General features: G+C 37.9%; 1 protein-coding gene across 1 annotated transcript in view; it reads right to left on the bottom strand.

Moving 5' to 3' along the window:
- Positions 1–1,601: 1,601 nt before the first annotated feature.
- The window catches only part of LOC115286281 (thiamine transporter 2-like), a 21,548-nt gene continuing 4,737 nt past the window's right edge, over positions 1,602–18,412 (bottom strand). The window contains exons 4-6 of the mRNA XM_029932874.1: positions 18,372–18,403; positions 12,917–13,058; positions 1,602–1,775 (exon numbers count right to left, since the gene is read on the bottom strand). Coding sequence (XP_029788734.1) covers positions 1,602–1,775; positions 12,917–13,058; positions 18,372–18,403 — 348 coding nt within the window. The remainder of the gene's footprint in view (positions 1,776–12,916; positions 13,059–18,371; positions 18,404–18,412) is intronic.

Genomic DNA, 18,412 nt, shown 5'->3' with positions numbered 1-18,412 from the left:
TTCAGAGAGAAAGCATGTCCTCACCAACACCGTGATTTCAGACTTCTAGCCTTCATAACTTCGAGAAAATAAGTTCCTGTTGTTTAAAGCCACTCCACTGTGGTAATTAGTTATAAGATCATTAGGAAACTAATATAGTATTTGATTAGGAGGGTCCAATGCTGACACTTGTATGTCTAAAACTACATCATGCCATAAATCTTAGTGCCCTTTTTATGATTGGAAACAGATTCATAGTGGCTTAAAATCCAACCAGATTAGATAACCAGATCCAGAAAACCCAGAAACAGTTCAGAAAAGTTGGCCTTGTAGATGTGTTCTCTACCACCACTCCTGGTACCAAAATCTGTATCAATCAGGATTCAACCTGAGAAACAGAACCAGTAGAGATAAATAGTAAAAAAATGTATTTCAAGAAGTTGGCTTACTTGATTGTGAGGGTTGATGAAGCCAAGTTCAAAATTCATAGGGCAGGCCATCAGGACACGTGGGCTAGAACTCTCAGGTGTGACCTGAAGCTCTTGTCCACAGATGGAACTTCTTTTTCTGGGAAGGCTTAGTTCTTCTCCTATGGCCTTTCAACTGATTGAATTGGTCCCATCTACATTATCTAGGATAATCTCCCTTACTTAAAGTCAACTGATTGTGAACTTTGATCACATCTGCAAAATACATCACAGCAATACCTTGATTAGTGCTTGTTTGAATAAATGAAGAACTTGGCCTAGTCAAGTGGACACATAAGACTGTCACAAATTGCAACAAACTTATAAATTAGTTGGAGAAGAACTGAAATCATTACAATATTCAGTCTTTTCATGTAGGGTCATAGTAAGGTTTAATAAAAAATTTTCCCTTAATTTTTTGTCCCTATTTTGTGGGAATTGAATTATTTCCCCCATTCTAACATTTTTTTGGTAGTATACAATATTAGTACAATATAGTTATCACATATTTTATTTTTTTGAAAGAGAAAGAGAGTGTGTGCTCGCATGTGAGTTGGTGGGGCAGGAGAGAGAGAGAGAGAGAGAATTCTAAGCAGCCTCTGTGCTGTTGGTGGGGAGCCCAATGCAAGACTCAGTCTTATGACCCTGAGATCATGACCTGAGCCAAAATCAAGAGTCTGATGCTTAACTGACTGAGCCACCTAGGAGCCCCAGTTATCACATATTGATCATTTAATATGCATCAGGCTTGTGCTAGAAACTTCTTTATTACCCAAATCAAAACAAACCACACTTTTATGAGGTTGGGCACAGAAAGCTAATACATATCATTAACTCTATGATATTTCATGTTTATGTTTTTGGATGGCCCCACTTGTCTGATTTCAGTGTTGTTTTGGGATTGACTTAAAGTATTTAGGGTCCCAGTTGCTCACCGAGACAATATGGCTGCTTTCAACTTGGTCAACTCCGGTTTTTGGCTGTGCCCTGTTCACCAGCCCGTAGCTAAGGTTTTGTTGTAGTGTTGATGAGGTTCTTGATAATCTTGTGTTTTATATATTTTAATCTAGGACAAAAAATTGAAACGCCATGTAGTTTAGCACCATATATTTTCAGAACAGTCCATCCTCTGAGTCCGTGGTAGGAGAGACAAGGCTAAAACTGTGTCACCGTGTTCCTCTCGGAAATTGAGTTGTGCAGCTCATGTGGATTCTGGTCAGTAGTAGAAATACATCTTTCCTGTGCGCATTTGGCTGAATAGATTATGTAAATGCTTCTCATTAGGAAAATTCCAGCAATGACAGAGAAATAACTCCCATAAATTAAAAACTAAAAGAAGACAAAAAAAGAGAAATCAACAAATACATAAAAATGGATGTTCAACACTAAAAGTAGTTAATGATGCTTTACTACTAGCTGGGAGAGATTTTAAACAGGTCATGGATCCTCTCTCTGCCTCAGTTTTCCAAATTGTAAAACTAGAATAATAACCATATTTACACATTTGTTGTGAGGATTAGATGAGTTATTGCAGGTAAGGTATACAGAAAAGTACCTATATAGTAGAATTCAAGAAATGTTAACTGTTTCTGTAGTTCTGAAGTTCTCCATCTATATAGATTCTATACAAACTTACTTCTTGTTTTTCTTCTTTTTTTTATATTCACAATTAATATATGAAATTGGGAGTTTATTTTTTCCTTACAATGTAATGTGCTTGACAGTGTTTCTATCCAAAATGTTGAAATGATATTAATAGGTATATAGAATTTTAGAACTTCTATGTAGTACTCATGAATACATTGAAACTTTAATCATCTCTAAAACTAATTAATTAATTTTTTGTTTGTTTAGAGAGAGAACCAGCAGGAAAGGGGCAGAGAAAGGGGGGACAGAGGATCCCAGGTGGGCTCTGTGCTGAGAGCAGGTAGCCTGATGCCAGGCTTAAACTCACCAACAGTGAGATCATGAACTGAACCAAAGTTGGATGCTTAACCAACTGAGCCACCCAAGCACCCCAACCTTTAATGATTTAAAAAATTTTTTTATGTTTATTTATTTTTGGGGTGGGGGGAGCAGCAGAGAGAGAGAGGGAGACACAGAATCTGAAGCAGGCTCCAGGCTCTGAGCTGTCAGCACAGAACCTGACACAGGGCTGGAATTCACAAGACATTGAGATCATGACCTGAGCTGAAGTCAGACACTTAACCAACTGAGCCATCCAGGGGCCCCAACCTTTAATCACTTTTAATGACTCTCTTTAGATATACAGATCAAGAGGTCTTAATCATGCTTTATCTTTTAAAAAGTTTAATTATATTAACTCTAAAAATTTTTGTTTGCATCATATGAAGTTTCCCTCCCTATTCCAAACTTTAGATGTCTTTACATTTTAGATATATTTTCTGTAAATAGACTATAGTTGTAAGAATCTAACCTGAAAGTATTTTTTATTATTTTTATTTTTTCTACTGGGTTTAGCTTAGAATCACTTGATTTTTTATTTTTGGAAAATTATAAACATTCACAACAGTGGCCAGAATAGTATAAAAATGCCCATAAATCCATGATCCGGTTCCATCAATTACCAGCTTATAGCCAAGTCTTGTTTCCATGGTGCCCGAACTACTTACCCTTTCATCTCACAGATTAATTTGAATCTAGTATCATGTCATGTAATGAACATTTCAGTTTGAATCTTTAATGTTTATTTATTTATTTTGAGACAGAGTAAGGGAAGGCACGTTTGCAAGTCAGGGAGGGGCAGAGAGAGAGAATCCCAAGCATGCTCTGCAATGTCAGAGCTGAGCCTAATGCAGGCCTCCGTCTCATGGGATGAGATGAGATCATGATCTCAGCTAACTGCTTAACCGACTAAGTCACCCAGGCACCCCTTAGTTTGTATCTTTAAAAATAAGGATGCACAGGGGCACCTGGGTGGCTCAATAGGTTAAGTGTCGGACTTCGGCTCAGGTCATGATCTTAAGGTTCATGAGTTCAATCCCGGCACTGGGCTCTGTGCTGACAGCTCAGAGCCTGGAACCTGCTTCAGATTCTTTGTCTCACTCTCTCTCTGCCCTTCCCCACTCATGTTCTGTCTCTCTCTCTCAAAAATAAATAAACATTAAGAAAAATAAAAATAGAATTGCACAAAAGCATAACCACAATCATTAACACACTTAAAAAATTAACAGTTAAAAAATAATTTTGTTTTCTTTTTTTTTTTTTTTTAATTTTTAAGTTTTAAATTCAGGAATCATAACCTGAGCCGAAATCAAGGGTCGGACCCTCCACTGGGAACCCCAACAATTCTTTAATATTGCCTAGTCAGTGTTCAAATTTCCCTGCTTGCCTCATAATATTTTTAGTTTCTGGGTAAGCATCAGGTTCCAAGGAAGATCCACACATTGTGATTGATTGCTGAATTTCTCATGACACGATCAATCTTTATTTGTTGAAAACCTGTCATTTCCCAGACTCTGGTGTTTTATGGCGGTATCTCTGGATGTCCCTTAATGATTTCTTCTGCTTCTCCTATTTCCTGTGCATTGGCAGTTCAGCTTATGAGTTAATTTATTATTTAGTGATCATTAACATACTTGTATTCTTTACCCCTATTTTCCCTATTCTCATGCTCCTCAATTTTCCCCTCTTTTCTTGAACTCTTTCGAGTGACTGTTTTTCCACATACTATGTTTGGTTTCTCTCTTTTGTACAATAATTGCATAATCTACTTCTAATTCTTTCATAGTTACACTTGAAATATTAACTCTTAGACAAAGCGGTGTGTAAAGGTGATAGTGATGGCTGTATGCCTTAGGTACAGGCAGTACGGGGCAAAATTGTCTGTAGAGAATTTAAAGACGATATCAAAATGGATTGCAAGTCTGTTGCATCTGATTATCGTCAGGCTGCAGCCATCTGAACAACGGAGGTGAGAGACCCGCCTCCCGGCCAGATGGACATACACCTCGCTCCCTGCTCGGTGTCTCTCCCCTGCACTGTCCAATCAGTCATCCTGCTCTCCTCTGCAATGGGACAAAGTCTTTCGTTTTGAACATCCTTCTGCTGACATACCCCATTGCTGTCCAGGACATGGGGCATCTTGTAAAAAACTCCTCATGATGTAAAACATACATATTACTCTTTTAAAATGATGAGTGTTTTGATTTACTCACACCTTTACTTCTTTATCCCCCACATTCTTTCTTTTAGGAAATACCTTCCTCTGGGGATACTTTTCCTTCTTCCTCAAGTGCATCCTTAAGAAATTGCTTCTGTAAAGGATTGTTGGTGATAACACACTCATCCCATTTCTGTTTGTCTGAAAATGGCTTCATTTTGTCCTATTTATTTATGTTTATTTTGAGAGAGAGACAGAGAGAGAGAGAGTGAGAGCTCAATGAGTGAGGGAGAGTCAGAGGGAGAAAGAGAGAAAGAGAATCCCACATGTTCTGTGCTGGCAGCGCACAGCCCGACGTGGGACTCCATCTTATGAACCCTCAGATCATGACCTGAGCCAAAACAAAGAGCCCAGACACTTAACTGACTGAGCCACCCAGGTGCCCCATGCTCTCATTTTTATAATGTGATTTCTCTTTGTCTAGAATTTCAGGCTGGTGGTTATGGTCTCCAACATTGAAGTCATTGATTTTTCTGGCTTCCATTGTGAGCTACTCAGAAGTCTGTTGTGTATTATAATTTCTCAGTAGCTGATGGCTCTTTTTGCTTCTCTATTTTTAAGATGTCTTTTTCTTTGGTTTTCTACATTTAACCACAGTGTGTTTAGATATGAATTTCTTTTTATTTACTCTTTTAAGGTTTTTTTTTTTGGTTTCTTAATTCTGAGAATACATACTTATGATTACTAATGGAAAGTTTTCATTAAATATTTCTTTATCTGCCTCTCTACGACCTTAAAATTTTTTTAATGTTTATTTATTTTTGAGAGAGAGAGACAGAGCATGAGCAGGGGAGGGACAGAGAAAGAGGGAGACACAAATGTAAAGCAGGCTTCAGGCTTAACGCTGTCAGCACAGAACCCAATGTGGGGCTCGATCCCAGGAACTGTGAGAGCATGACCTGAGCTGACATGCAATGCTTAATCGACTGAGCCACCGAGGTGTCCCTCTACTACCTTTATTATCTCCTCAAATAATTCAAAACTGGTATTTGTTGAACTTTCTCATTTTAATCCCCATGTATGTTAATAAATTTTCCACTTTCTCTCTCTGTGCTGTGTTCTTAGTGATTTCTTCCCATTCAATGATTTTTCCTGTATATGTGTCTACACTGCCTTTAACATATTTAAGTTTCTAATTCTGATTAGTTCTATTTTCCCCAGATATTCATGATGTATCTTGTTCCATTCTTATGCTATTATTTTCCTCTGTATGTATTAAACATCTTACTTTACATTCTGATGCTGCTAATTCCTCTATCTCAAATCTCTGTTGGTCTCATTCTGCTATTTATTATTTCAATTGGCTTGCTCATGGTCCTTTAAATCTTTGCATGATTTTGGACTTCAAAAAGCATAATCTCTCTCTCTTTTTTTTTTTTAATGTTTATTTATTTTTGAGACAGAGAGAGACAGAGCATGAGCAGGGGAGGGGCAGACACACACACACACACACACACACACACACACACACACACACACACACACACACAGAATCTGAAACAGGCTCTGAGCTGTCAGCACAGACCCCAACATGGGGCTCGAACTCATGAACTGTGAGATCATGACCTGAGCCGAAGTCGGACGCCCAACTAACTGAGCCACCCAGGCGCCTGCATAATCTCATATTTGGTGGAATTTTATCTGTAGCAAGTTTTTTTTTTATTTCTGCATGGAAGGACATTCTTCCAGAGAGCAGAGAGTATTTACTGGGACACGTATAAGTGCCTGGGGCCATTACCACTCAGGGCCACTTTATACTAATTACTCAGCTTAAAAAAATCAGGTTTATCATGTATAAATTGAGCCTTGGAATTATGTGAATGCTGGCTTATGAAAGCAAATCTCTAGAATAAATTCTTCTGGCACATTCTGATTCATCTTCTTTTTTGGAGATACCACCCCCCATGATTTCATTTTCATTCTGTTTCACCACTTACTGAGGGTGTAGACTTTGGGGTTGCCACTAAACCCAAAATTCCAGGTCACTGGGAGAATCAGCAGATGCTCTAGCACATGATAGACTCAATGTGCCCTTATCTATGTGGTTTCCTGTTCCTGCTTTGACCTCTGAGGAGTTTTCTTACTTCTTACCAATTCAGCCATTTATTAAAAAATATTAAATTTATATCCAGGAGTTTTAGGTGTTCTGTGGTGTCAAGTATTTTTCTGATATCTAGTCTATTGTTGTTCTGATGCAAATAAGCCTTTCTTATTTTAATATCTTTAAAAGTATGTAGCTTTTTGGGGACGCCTAGGTGGTTCAGTCAGTTGAGCATCTGACTTTGGCTCAGGTCATGATATCACAGTTCAAGGGTTTGAGCCCCACATCAGGCTCTGTGCTGACAGCTCAGAGCCTGGAGCCTCCTTTGGATTCTGTTTCTCTCTCTCTTTCTGCATCCCCCCTCCCCCCGCCCACCTCGTGCTCTGTCTTTCTCTGTCTCTCAGATATAAATAAATGTTAATTTTAAAAAAGTATGTAGCTTTTAATGGAAATCTTTCTTAATTTAATATTTTGACATTTGTTTTAACTTTAAACTTCAAATGACCTGGACATCTGCCCCTTCTTCTCCTTCAAATGCAGTCCCTTAACCCCATTCAGATCATTTCCACTAAAACAGAAAAGTAAGAAAATAAGACAATGGGGGCGCCTAGGTGGCTCAGTCGGTTAAGCGTCTGACTTCAGCTCAGGTCACGATCTCACAGTTTGTGGGTTCAAGCCCCACGTTGGGCTCTGTGCTGACAGCTCAGAGCCTGGAGCCTGCTTCTGATTCTGTGTCTCCCTCTCTCTCTGACCCTCTCCTGCTCACACTGTCTCTCTCGATCTCAAAAATAAATAAAACATTAAAAAAAAGGACAATGTCTGAAAATCAGGACCAAACTCCTTGAAAATCTGTGTATTTTGTTGATAATAAAATTGGCCTCACCTTCAGCTATTCTTCAAGTTAAGATTCCACAAATAGGGCATGAAATAGCGAAACCTAAGTCTGACCGACTGACTGCACATCTCACATGTTTGAGGTAACGAGTATGAACTGCAAACACTCATCCGAGCTATCTAGACTGGCAAATATTCCATGATCTAAGCACATCTGAAAAATTCAGGTTTGATGCATGGGAGGCTGCCCCAAATCTGAACGAATCCCCATCTCATGCACTTAGAATAATAGCATTGCTGTTCTACTTTTTGTGAGATAATCATTCTGTTTAGAGTACCCCTTTCCCTTATTAAGCCCTTTGGGGTTAAAACTAAAAATCCATTTTCATGATTCTAATTTTTATTTAATTTAAGGCAGATGAAAGTACCAGTTATCCTAGCTAGATAATCTAATGGAGTGTGTAATCAGGGCCCATCTGGTCCCGGTGTGGCTGAGTGCAGTGGCTTCAAGCCAAGAGAGCTGGGGAGGATCACTTTGCATTTGTAAGTGAGGACAGGGGACACAGAGCAGGGCGGCAGCTGTGGTTTTCCTGACATTGACATTGAGGGGTCACTTTACACCAATGCCCTTTCCCTCTTCTTTTTCATGTGTACTTCCCCAACTTGCTGGTGACAGGATTCAGGACAAGCTACCCCCAAATATGGAACTTTGGCATAGTGACTATTTTTTAACTGAAGGAATTTGAGATACAGCAGGTGCAGGAAGGACTTTCTGACCTTCCTTTGGAGCAGGTCATAAGACCCTAGTGTCTATATGCGAAGAAAGAACATCCTTATCTCCAAAGATAAAGGGTTATGGAGAGGAATCTGAATGAACGGGCTGTGTGAAGCTTCCCTAGCTTACTATTCTTAGCTCAGTGTCCTTTTTTCCTATTGTATTTTTTCCCCACCGCCCTCTACTCTTTATCAAATCTAGCATAAACACCGTCAGGCTTAACTATTTCTTCAGGTCTTCACTCCCTCATGAAGTCTCCTGTGTTATACAAAACTTACATCAAACACATGTGTATGCTTTTGTTAATCTTTGTTACAGAGACCGAGCTGAGAACCAAATCGGGTAAGAGGAAACAATATTTTTCCTCCTTTGCAGCATCAAGAGTTGCGTTTCATAGCGTAAGCCTCAAGACCAGCCAGGGAGGAGGAGGCTGAAGGGAATGAGATTCATGAACGGGAGTTGAATGAACGTCATCTCCCACAGTCCATACGAGCTTGTTAGTTACCAATGTGTTCCTCGTTCCAAGGGGTATCTCTGCCAAGTGGAGGTGGCACAGGGTCTGGGGGTGAGAGGGAAGGAGGGATATAGTAAAGGTAACCAACCTGGGAATGGTTGGGTGTTTTGTGTGAAACTTGTGAGATGTTATTACCTCTCTTACCTCACGAAAAGATTACTTGTTAAAAAATTAGCCTTTTTGGAGTTGTGTGGTTACTTACCCACTCCCTCCAAAGATCATAGTTTAAATTTATGAATTTCACTTGTTTTTAAAAAATAAAGTTTCTCCAGAAAATTATTTTATATCATCAGTAGACACCACAGTATCATCTTATGCCTTTAGTAAAGATACACTTTAAAGTTACCACTTCTTACATAACTAGCTAAATTACTTCTTAGCTTTTTCTAGATGAGGTAAAAAGATGCTTTTAGTTTTTCTCATGGGCTGTTTCCCCTTAGCCTTTCAGTAATACTCAAAGATGTGCATGGAACCTCTTTTTAAGATCTCTATGGTCTTTTTAGATGGAGAAAGTTATACAAAGCCTATGTTGTGATAACAGTTTGAGAAATAATGAGAAAATGGGAGAATTAGTTCAGGATGTCTCAATGCAGGCTTCTCTCTGCTGAATCTCTATGTCACATGAAAATGCTGACTTAGGTTGTATTTTCTAGTTTTTAGATTCCCATTTTTAAAAATTATATTAGGGAGCCCACAGGATATCATAAGTGCATAATCAATAATAAGTAGGCATTTATGATGGAGTTTTGAGAGTTATTAATCAATATACCTGTATAGTCTTGGCTCTCCAAAGTTTAATCCAAGCTTATTTAATCAGATTCCTATCCAAAATCAATTTTTAAGAAGGTTGCTTTTCAAAACCAGAGATCTGCAATAATACTTTTTTTTTTTGTCTGGGGAATATTTTATAGAAACAGGATTTGTCTTCTGTTATGCCTTTGGAGTGTCTATTTTTTGCTTACCTGTTTTTGGCACTCAGGTAAACTAGTCCTTTATTTAGGAGTTGAGTTTTACATAAGTAACTTACACGAAAGAATCTCTATGAGCGTTGTTCTAGCATTGAGGATATTGGCAGAGACTACAAGAGAAGATAGATTAGAAGTTCAGAGAAAGATTTTTATAGGAGTGCCCTGAATCTAGATTTCCCTTTGTTGAGAAGATAAAACCATTTAGAAATCTTGAATTATCAGTGGAAACAAAAGTGGAGCTTGACGTTTACTGCCAAATTTAATTTTCACCCCCAGCTCTTATGTTTGTGAGAACTCCTCAGAAAGGTCAGAATGTATTGATTTTCCCACACAGCAGTCGTTTAAATCAGATTACACAAAATAGTGGGAGAGAGGAGGACAGGCAGATTGATGGGCAATTTTCTTCTCAAGTTCTATTTTGCTTCCTTCTGTTCTACGAATTCATTAATTTCAGATTAAGACCCAGTGGATCTGTAGAAAAATGAAGGAGATATCTGGAAGGGTGATTTATGTAGAAGTCCTTAGAAACAATAAGTGCATCTTAACGGTGTTGACTAATGTGAATAACTACTTTTTTCTATTAAGAAAAGAGAGGAATGTATCCATGTACTGAGTACACTATGGGCCAGGAATAGTGCATTTTTACAGGTGGGCATCTAATCTGTGTAAGATCTCATAAAGTAGGTATTATAGTTTCCATTCTACTGAGCAGAAAACTGAGCCATTAAAACAAAGTTACATCTCTAGGGTAAGGATGAGGAATTGTGTGGCAGGTGCACATGAAACAAGACTGGCTATGAAATGATAACCACTAAATTTGGGTGATGGGCACCTGAGACGACATACTACTCTATTTTTTTAAATTTTTTATGTTTTATTTATTTTTGAGAGACAGAGAGAGACATCGTGAGCAGGGGAGGGTCAGAGAGAGAGGGAAACGGAATCCGAAGCAGGCTTCAGGCTCTGAGCTGTCAGCACAGAGCCTGACGCGGGGCTCAAACCCACGAACCATGAAATTATGACATGAGCCGAAGCCGGATGCTTAACTGACTGAGCCCCCCAGGCGCCCCTATTCTCTCTATTTTTAAAATGCATTTGAAATGTTCTCAAATAAAAGGTTTTTCAGAAATCACTAATAAACCTCAAGGTTCAAATCCACTCTTTGTTGTTTCCAAGCTTGAGTGCTCTTGATCACCTCACATACCTAATAATTTCTAAAAAGCTGGACAGCAAATTTGAAGCTGGATAATAAACCAGGAATTAAAATTTTATTTTAGAAAGATAACAATTGCTTGCTTTATATTATCAAAAAGAATTGAGTCTGTATTGATCTTAGTTTTGTATTTATTCAATGAAGATGTTTTTCTTTCTATTGAACCAGTGTAAGATTAAAATAAATTTCTTTTTTTTTAAAATAAATTTCTTAAGTGTCCTGGTGTTATTTAATTGTTTCATGAAATGACTTCTTTTTCTCTTTTTGTTTATTTTATTTTTTATATTTTAATTAAAATTTTTTTAAATGTTTTATTTATTTTTGATACAGAGAGAGACTGAGCATGAGAGGAGAAGGGCAGAGAGAGAAGGAGAAACAGAATCTGAGGCAGGCTCCAGGCTCTGAGATGTCAGCACAGAGCCCGACACAGGGCTTGAACCCACAAATGTGAGATCATGACCTGAGCCAGAGTTGGAGGCTTAACCGACTGGGCCACCCAGGCGCCCCTTATTTATTTTATTTTTTATTTTTATTTTTTAATGTTTATTTATTTTTGAGAGACAGAGCATGTACGGAGAGGGACAGAGAAAGAGACACAGAATCTGAAGCAGCCTCCAGTCTCCGAGCTAGGGTCAACACAGAGCCTGATGTGGGACTCAAGCCCATGAACAGTGAGATCATGACTTGAGCCAAAGTTGGATGCTCAACTGACTGAGCCACCCAGGCATCCCTCTCTTTTTGTTTTTAAAGAAGACATTTCAATATTCTACACATTTGCATTGGATATGTAGAGACATGTAAGATCAGCCATTTTGTCCTTAAGACTGAGTAGGCTTAATGAAATTCGTGAACTAAGCTTTAATAAGACTGAACTTTATCCAGAACAAGAAAAACCTTTAACTGTGGGTAATGAGAACTACTTAAATTGGAATGACTTCCTGGCTCTATTTTAGGTCGTTCTTTCACTCTGTCACTTACTTAATGAAAAAGTCACCTGTTTAATGAAAATTTTTCTTATGAAATAGAATGCATGGGGGCCCCTGGGTGGCTCAGTTGATTGGCTCGCTGACTCTTGATTTTGGCTCAGGTCATGATCTCAAGGTCATGGGATTGAGTCCCACATTGGGCTTAACACTGAGCCCAGTGGAACTTGCCTGAGATTCTCTCCCTCCCTCTCTCTCTCTCTCTCTGTTCATCTGCCCCTCTCCCATGCTTGTGCGAGCACAGGCTCTATATGTCTGCAATAAAAAAAATTTAAAAAGAACTAAAATATATCTTAACTACATCATGTTTATATCTCTCAATACAAAATTATTCCACTGAAGACATATGCTAAATGAAAGAGCTGGAAACAAAAGGCTATAGACACTATCATTCCATTTATTTGACCTAAAAATTTTTATTTATTTTGAGAGAGAAAAAATGAAAGCATGTGAGCGGGAGAGAGGCAGAGGGAGAGGGAGAGAGATAATCCTAATCAGGTTCCAGGCTCCACGCTCTGCGCTCTGAGCAAGCTGTCAGCACAGAGCCTGATGTCGGGGCTCCACATCGCGGACTGTGAGATCATGACTTGGGCCAAAGTCAAGACTCAGACCCTCAACTGACTGAGCCACTCCGGGGCCCCATTTACATGATTGTCTGAAATGACAAAGCTATAGTGGTAGGAAACCAATGAGGGGGTTGAGGGGGTGCTGTAGAGAGAGGCGACTGAGTACAAAGGGATGAGGCACTCTTCTTTATTTTCATGTGGTGGCTACACAGCTGTGTTTTTGCCTAAATTAATAGAATTGCATATAATTTTTTATGTGTCAATTTATTGTATGAAAATTATATCTCAGTAAGTCTGATTACTATGTATAATAATATAAATGCATATGTGTGTGTGTGTGTAGTTTCCAAACTACGCCTCTGTGTCCATGAGGGCACAGAAGCGTGCACTTACCTGTACGTTGACGGGAAGCCCTAGTCCCTGGTTGTCAACCACAATTACAGTCATGACAGTCTGGATCACCAAGGCAACGAAGGTGTTGATTCCAAATACCAGGGCATAGCGTTCCACACTGAGATTGACAGCGATCTGAAATCTAACATTGTACAAATGGAAAGAGTTTTGAAAGCACACATATGTGGGCTTTAAAATACAGAGCGGGGAATTGTGTTGTTCCCAAGACTTGGCTCTCCTCAGGAAGCCCAGGCTTCTGTTGACAGTTTCTTGCTAAACGCTCTTCTCGCAGAGAAAAAGGAGTGAAGGATAATTGGAATAGTGAAGTGTTGTATTTTAACATTCTGTGTGATGGGATATATTTTAAGAATATAAAATGAATTAACCTTTTCTAAACTTGAACCAAATATTCCAAATGTTCTGCAACTAAGGAGCACTGAACATTATTGGAGGTGGATATGGTTTACCAGTCACTTTTTAAAAAAATGTTTGTTTACTTTTGAAAGAGAGACAGAACATGAATGGGGGAGGGGAAGACAGAGAGAGAGGAAGACACAGAATCCAAAGCAGGCTCCAGGCTCTGAGCTGTCAGCACAGAGCCAGATGCGGGGCTCGAACTCACAGACTTTGAGATCACGACCTGAGCCAAAGTCGGACACTTAACCGACTGAGCCTCCCAGGTGCTCTGGAATCTTGATTTAATATGGACAGATGCGCCAACAGCTTGTCAGTGATTACTTGGTTTGGGATAAGATCTTTACATGTGGCGGATTCAGATGGAGACAACACATCAGGCTGGGAGTGGCATTGAATTCTAGGATTTTTCAGTCTAAACCCAAAAACTGTTGTCCCGGGTACCTGATATGACAAGTAATCATACTGTCTAAAATCTTTTTTCAAAGCTCCTACTGGGTGGTTTCTACGTAGGATAAAACAACCACTGCCCAGGGCTAGTAAGTCTCGTGGGAAGAGAATTGTATCACGTTCTTCTGTTAGGTATTCAGCAGTAAATACAGATGCGCCTCTGGGATAGTCTGTAACTTAAAAGATAGAACCACTTTGAAATTTGATATGATCATTTATGTTCCACATACAAAATTATGGGATTGGCATTTACCAACTTACTCTATAATGTAAAGGAAAGTAAAGTATTTTCTAAAGCATTAAAAAAATACATTGGGACACCTGGATGGCTCCGTCGGTTAAGAATCCTACTCCTGATTTCAACTCAGGTCATGATCTCACAGTTCATGAGATCAAGCCCTGCATCAGGGTCTGTGTTGACAGCATGAAGCTTGCTTGGGATTCTCTCTCCCTCTCTCTGCCCCTCCCTCTCTCACTGTCTCAAAAATAAATAAATAAACTTTAAAAATACATACTTTCTGCCTATATAAAAATAGAATGGTTAAATTAAAAAAAATCAATAGCCCAACTTTTTTTGTGTGTTCTTTTAATTGTTATGTTATTGTATTCACTTTTTTTTTTTTTTTTTTAAGAAATGCTAACCAAATGCTCATCATGAAGCAAGAACTAGGGTAAACCCCAGGGCACACAATGAACAAACTTGATTCTATCTTCACAGAGCTTACACTCCAAGGGAATATTTAACTAGTACCAGATAACTGTTTTGACTAATATTTAATTAAATTTATCAGTTTTCATCATGAAAAAGATGTAGGTAGCAAATATCTTTTCTATAGAAAAATCCAATTATTTTTTATGGACTTCTTGAATCACATGATGTTTGAAACCACGTTTGGTCAATTATCTTAGAATTCCTTCCAAATCTGAACAACTAACCCTTTGTATTAGAGATACATTTATCCAACCCTTGCTAAATTTATTTTAAAATTTTCTTAGAAGTTGGAGTAGTAATAAGATGTACATGGAGTTATAGTGATTGGGTTCACCTACAGAGAAAATGATATATGATCAGTTTTCTGAAGTTGATCAGGTGAGTGATACTTTCATTTAGTACCAAATTTGACAGATCTATGAAGTCAAGTTCTCTTCTTTTCCCCACTGTGAGTGTGTATCCTGACATTAAGATACTATTTGTTGAGTGCTGTTTGGTAATTAGATAATTTAAATAGTGTATCCAAAGCTAGTTAGGTCTCAAATGATAGTTCTCTTCACTAAAATTAACAGTCACCTGACTGAATGGACAGATTCGATGAAGGATGATCATGGAGCTCTATGTAGAAAGCTCTGAACTTACGGTCTGGAAAAACCCTGACAGTCAGTATATGAATTCCACCTTCACGCCTCCCAGAATCTCAGCATTCTCACTTTTCAAATTTTCTTATTTGTTTCTTTAGCAGAACAATATTGACTTGCTTTATGGAATGCAGTAGAAATGCAGCTGGCTATGAACCAATCTGTTCTGATATTCAAGAGTATTACTTTTATCTTTTCATTGTGTAGAAGCTGTGGTCAGGGACAGTACAAATAACTCTGAAAACATAGTTTTACTAACTTTCAGATTCTCCATTTCCCTAAAAATAGCCATTGAGCATTAAACCAAACTGATTTAGTTTGGGTGTGAGTTCTTTTTCTTAAGCAAGAGTTAGATTGCTAAGAGAAAACAGAACATTCCAAATATTTTCTAAACTAAAAGCTGGGAAAGATAGAGATTTCCTTGTTAGGATGCTGAAAGTCAGAAAAGACTGAAATTACAATAAGAAAATAATATTCAAGAGTATTTGACTATTTGGGGAAGCCAAAAATCATGCTATTCCATTAAGAAAACATAAGTATAGTCAAACTGCTGAAAACCAAATAAAAAAAGAAAGTCTTAGAAGCAGTCCAGAGCAAAATTATCATCACCTTCAGGAGAACAATGGGAATGACAATGAACTTCTTAACGCAAGCTGGAAGACAATGGGATGATAAATCTTGAATGTGCCGAAAGGGAAAACAAAACAAAACACTATTAACTAAGAATTCTGATCAGCAAACTAGTACTTAAAAATGACAGCAAACTTCATTTTTAAATACATAAAATTTGAGCGAAATTGTTACCAGGAGGTCTGTACTACAAGAAATGTTAAAAGAAGTCAGGCTGAAGGGAGTCAACAGCAGATGGAAACTTGGATCTATAGAAAGAAATGAGAAGTAATGGGAAAGGTAAATCTATGAGCAAACATAAAAGATTATTTTATCTTGTCTTACTTTTTAAAAGATAATTTTTGGTTTATAGCAAATGGAATAATAATGTACTGTAGGGTTTATAGCAGTTACTGAAGCACAATCTATGAAACAGTAAAGGGGCAGGGAGTGAATGCAATTACGTTGCTCTAAAGTATTCATACTCAAAATGGCATAACATTAATTGAAGGAAAACTGATGAGTTAAAAACCTAATCCCACTAAATCCATAAAGACTTAGCCAAGAAAAACCAATAGAGGAAATAAAATGGAATTAAAAAGAATGCTCAATTAACTTAAAAAAAAAAGAATAAAGACAAATGAGGGGCACCTGGGTGGCTCAGTCAGTTAAGCAACACACTTGGGCTCAGGTCATGATCTCACGGTTCCTGGGTCGAGCCCCGAGTCGGGCTCTGTGCTGACAGCTCAGAGCCTGGAGCCTGCTTCGGATTCTGTGTCTCCCTTTCTGACCTTCCCTGCTCACGCGGTCTCTGTCTCTCAAAAAAAAAAAAAAAAAAAAAAAAAAGACAAACGAACAGGTGGGACAAGGAGAAAACAAATGACAAAGTGGTAGACGTAAGCCTAACCATATGTTACATGGAGTTCACAGGTGAGCTTCTTGAATGTGTAAATTAATGTTTTAAATTAATATCTATGGTATTTTTGACATGTCAATTAATGCTTTTCATCAAATTTGGGAACTTTGGCCCCTATGTCTTTATATGTTTTTTTCTTCCTCTTTATGTTCTCTTCTGCTGGGACTCCATAATGCATATATAGATATACTTCATGGTGTTCCACAAGCCTTAAAAAAAGTTTAAGGCCAAAGAGCACACCCAAGATTCTGTGGCTGATAATGTTCGGTCAAGGAAAATATTTCAGACGCTTGGTTTATCACTGGTCAACTTCTTAATTAAAATTAAACACACTGCCACACAGAAGCAACACTTGCCAAATCCTTTAGGTCTTCTCTACCCAACACTCATCACCTCTTTAGCTCATTTTCTTTCCTTTTTAATTAATCTAGATCAAATATTTCCTATGCTTAAACCACTGTATGATTTAACATTTATTATATTTATATGTAGTTTTATAGACCAGCTTCACCTTTACAACTGCTCTGAGACTATTAGACACAACACGTATTATTATATCATGTTGCTAAAAAAAAAGTCAAAACGCAGAAATTGGAACACTAGTACACTGCTGGTGGGGGAATACTGTTTCCACTATAGAAAACAGTATGGAGGTTCCTCAACAAGTGAAAAATAGAACTACCCTACAGTCCAGAAATTCCCACTTCTGAGTATCTATCCAAAATCATTGAAATCAGGATCTAGAAGAGATATGAGCACTCCTGTGTTTATTACAGTGCTATTCTCAATAGCCATGATGTGAATAAAGAAAATGTGGTATATACATACAAATGACTATTATTTGCCCTTAAAAAGGAGATCCTGCAATATGGGACAACATGGATGAAACTTGGGAACATTCTGTTACATAAAATGTGCCAATCAGAGAAGGTAGAAGGACAGATGTTGCATAATTTCATTTATGTGAGTTGTCTCAAGTAATCAAATTCATAGAAGTGAAGAATAGAATGGTAGTTTCCAGGGGCTGGGTGGAGGGGAGCATGAAGAGTTGCTACTTAATGTGTATAAATACATTTCTTTCAGTTATGCAACATAAATAATTTCTAGCGGTCGGATGTCCACCGTTCTGCCTATAGACAGCTACTGTAGCCTACCCCTAAAAGTCGGCTGAGAGGTGTAGATCTCATGTTGTGTTTTTACTAAAATAACAAAAAGAGGACTACAAAAGAAAAAAATCAATAAAATTATTCCATTAAGTAAATAAAAGATAAAAAATAAAAATGTAAGAACATATCACTGTTGATTATTTGTGAGAATTTTGAATTTTCTTTGCCCGATTAATAACTTTAATCAAACCCCAAGAGAAAGTTGGTTAAAATAAAAATATAGTTCTATTGTTTTATTTCTTTTTCAGTTTGTTCATTTATTTATTTACTTATTTATTTAGAGAAAGAGGAGCAGAGAAAGAGGGAGCAAGAGAATCCCAACGCAGGGCTCAAACTCAAAAACAGGAGATCATGACCTTAGGTGAAACCAAGAGTCCAAAGCTTAACTGACTAAGCCACCCAGGTGCCCCTCTCTCCCCCACTGCGTTCTCTCTTATATTAAGCATTAAATATAACATTGCAAATACCATTCAGAAGGACTGGAAGAATAAATAAACATATTTTGTTGCTTCAGATTTAGATAAAGGAAGAAATGATAACTACTTACGCTGCTATCGTTATGAGAAACATATAACTGGACTTGAACAT

The sequence above is a fragment of the Suricata suricatta genome, chromosome 3 (assembly GCF_006229205.1).
Source record: "Suricata suricatta isolate VVHF042 chromosome 3, meerkat_22Aug2017_6uvM2_HiC, whole genome shotgun sequence".
In the NCBI taxonomy this organism is placed as follows: Eukaryota; Metazoa; Chordata; class Mammalia; order Carnivora; family Herpestidae; genus Suricata; species Suricata suricatta.
The sequence above is the reverse complement of the archived record's forward strand: the minus strand, read 5'-3'. Positions and strand labels throughout refer to the sequence as shown.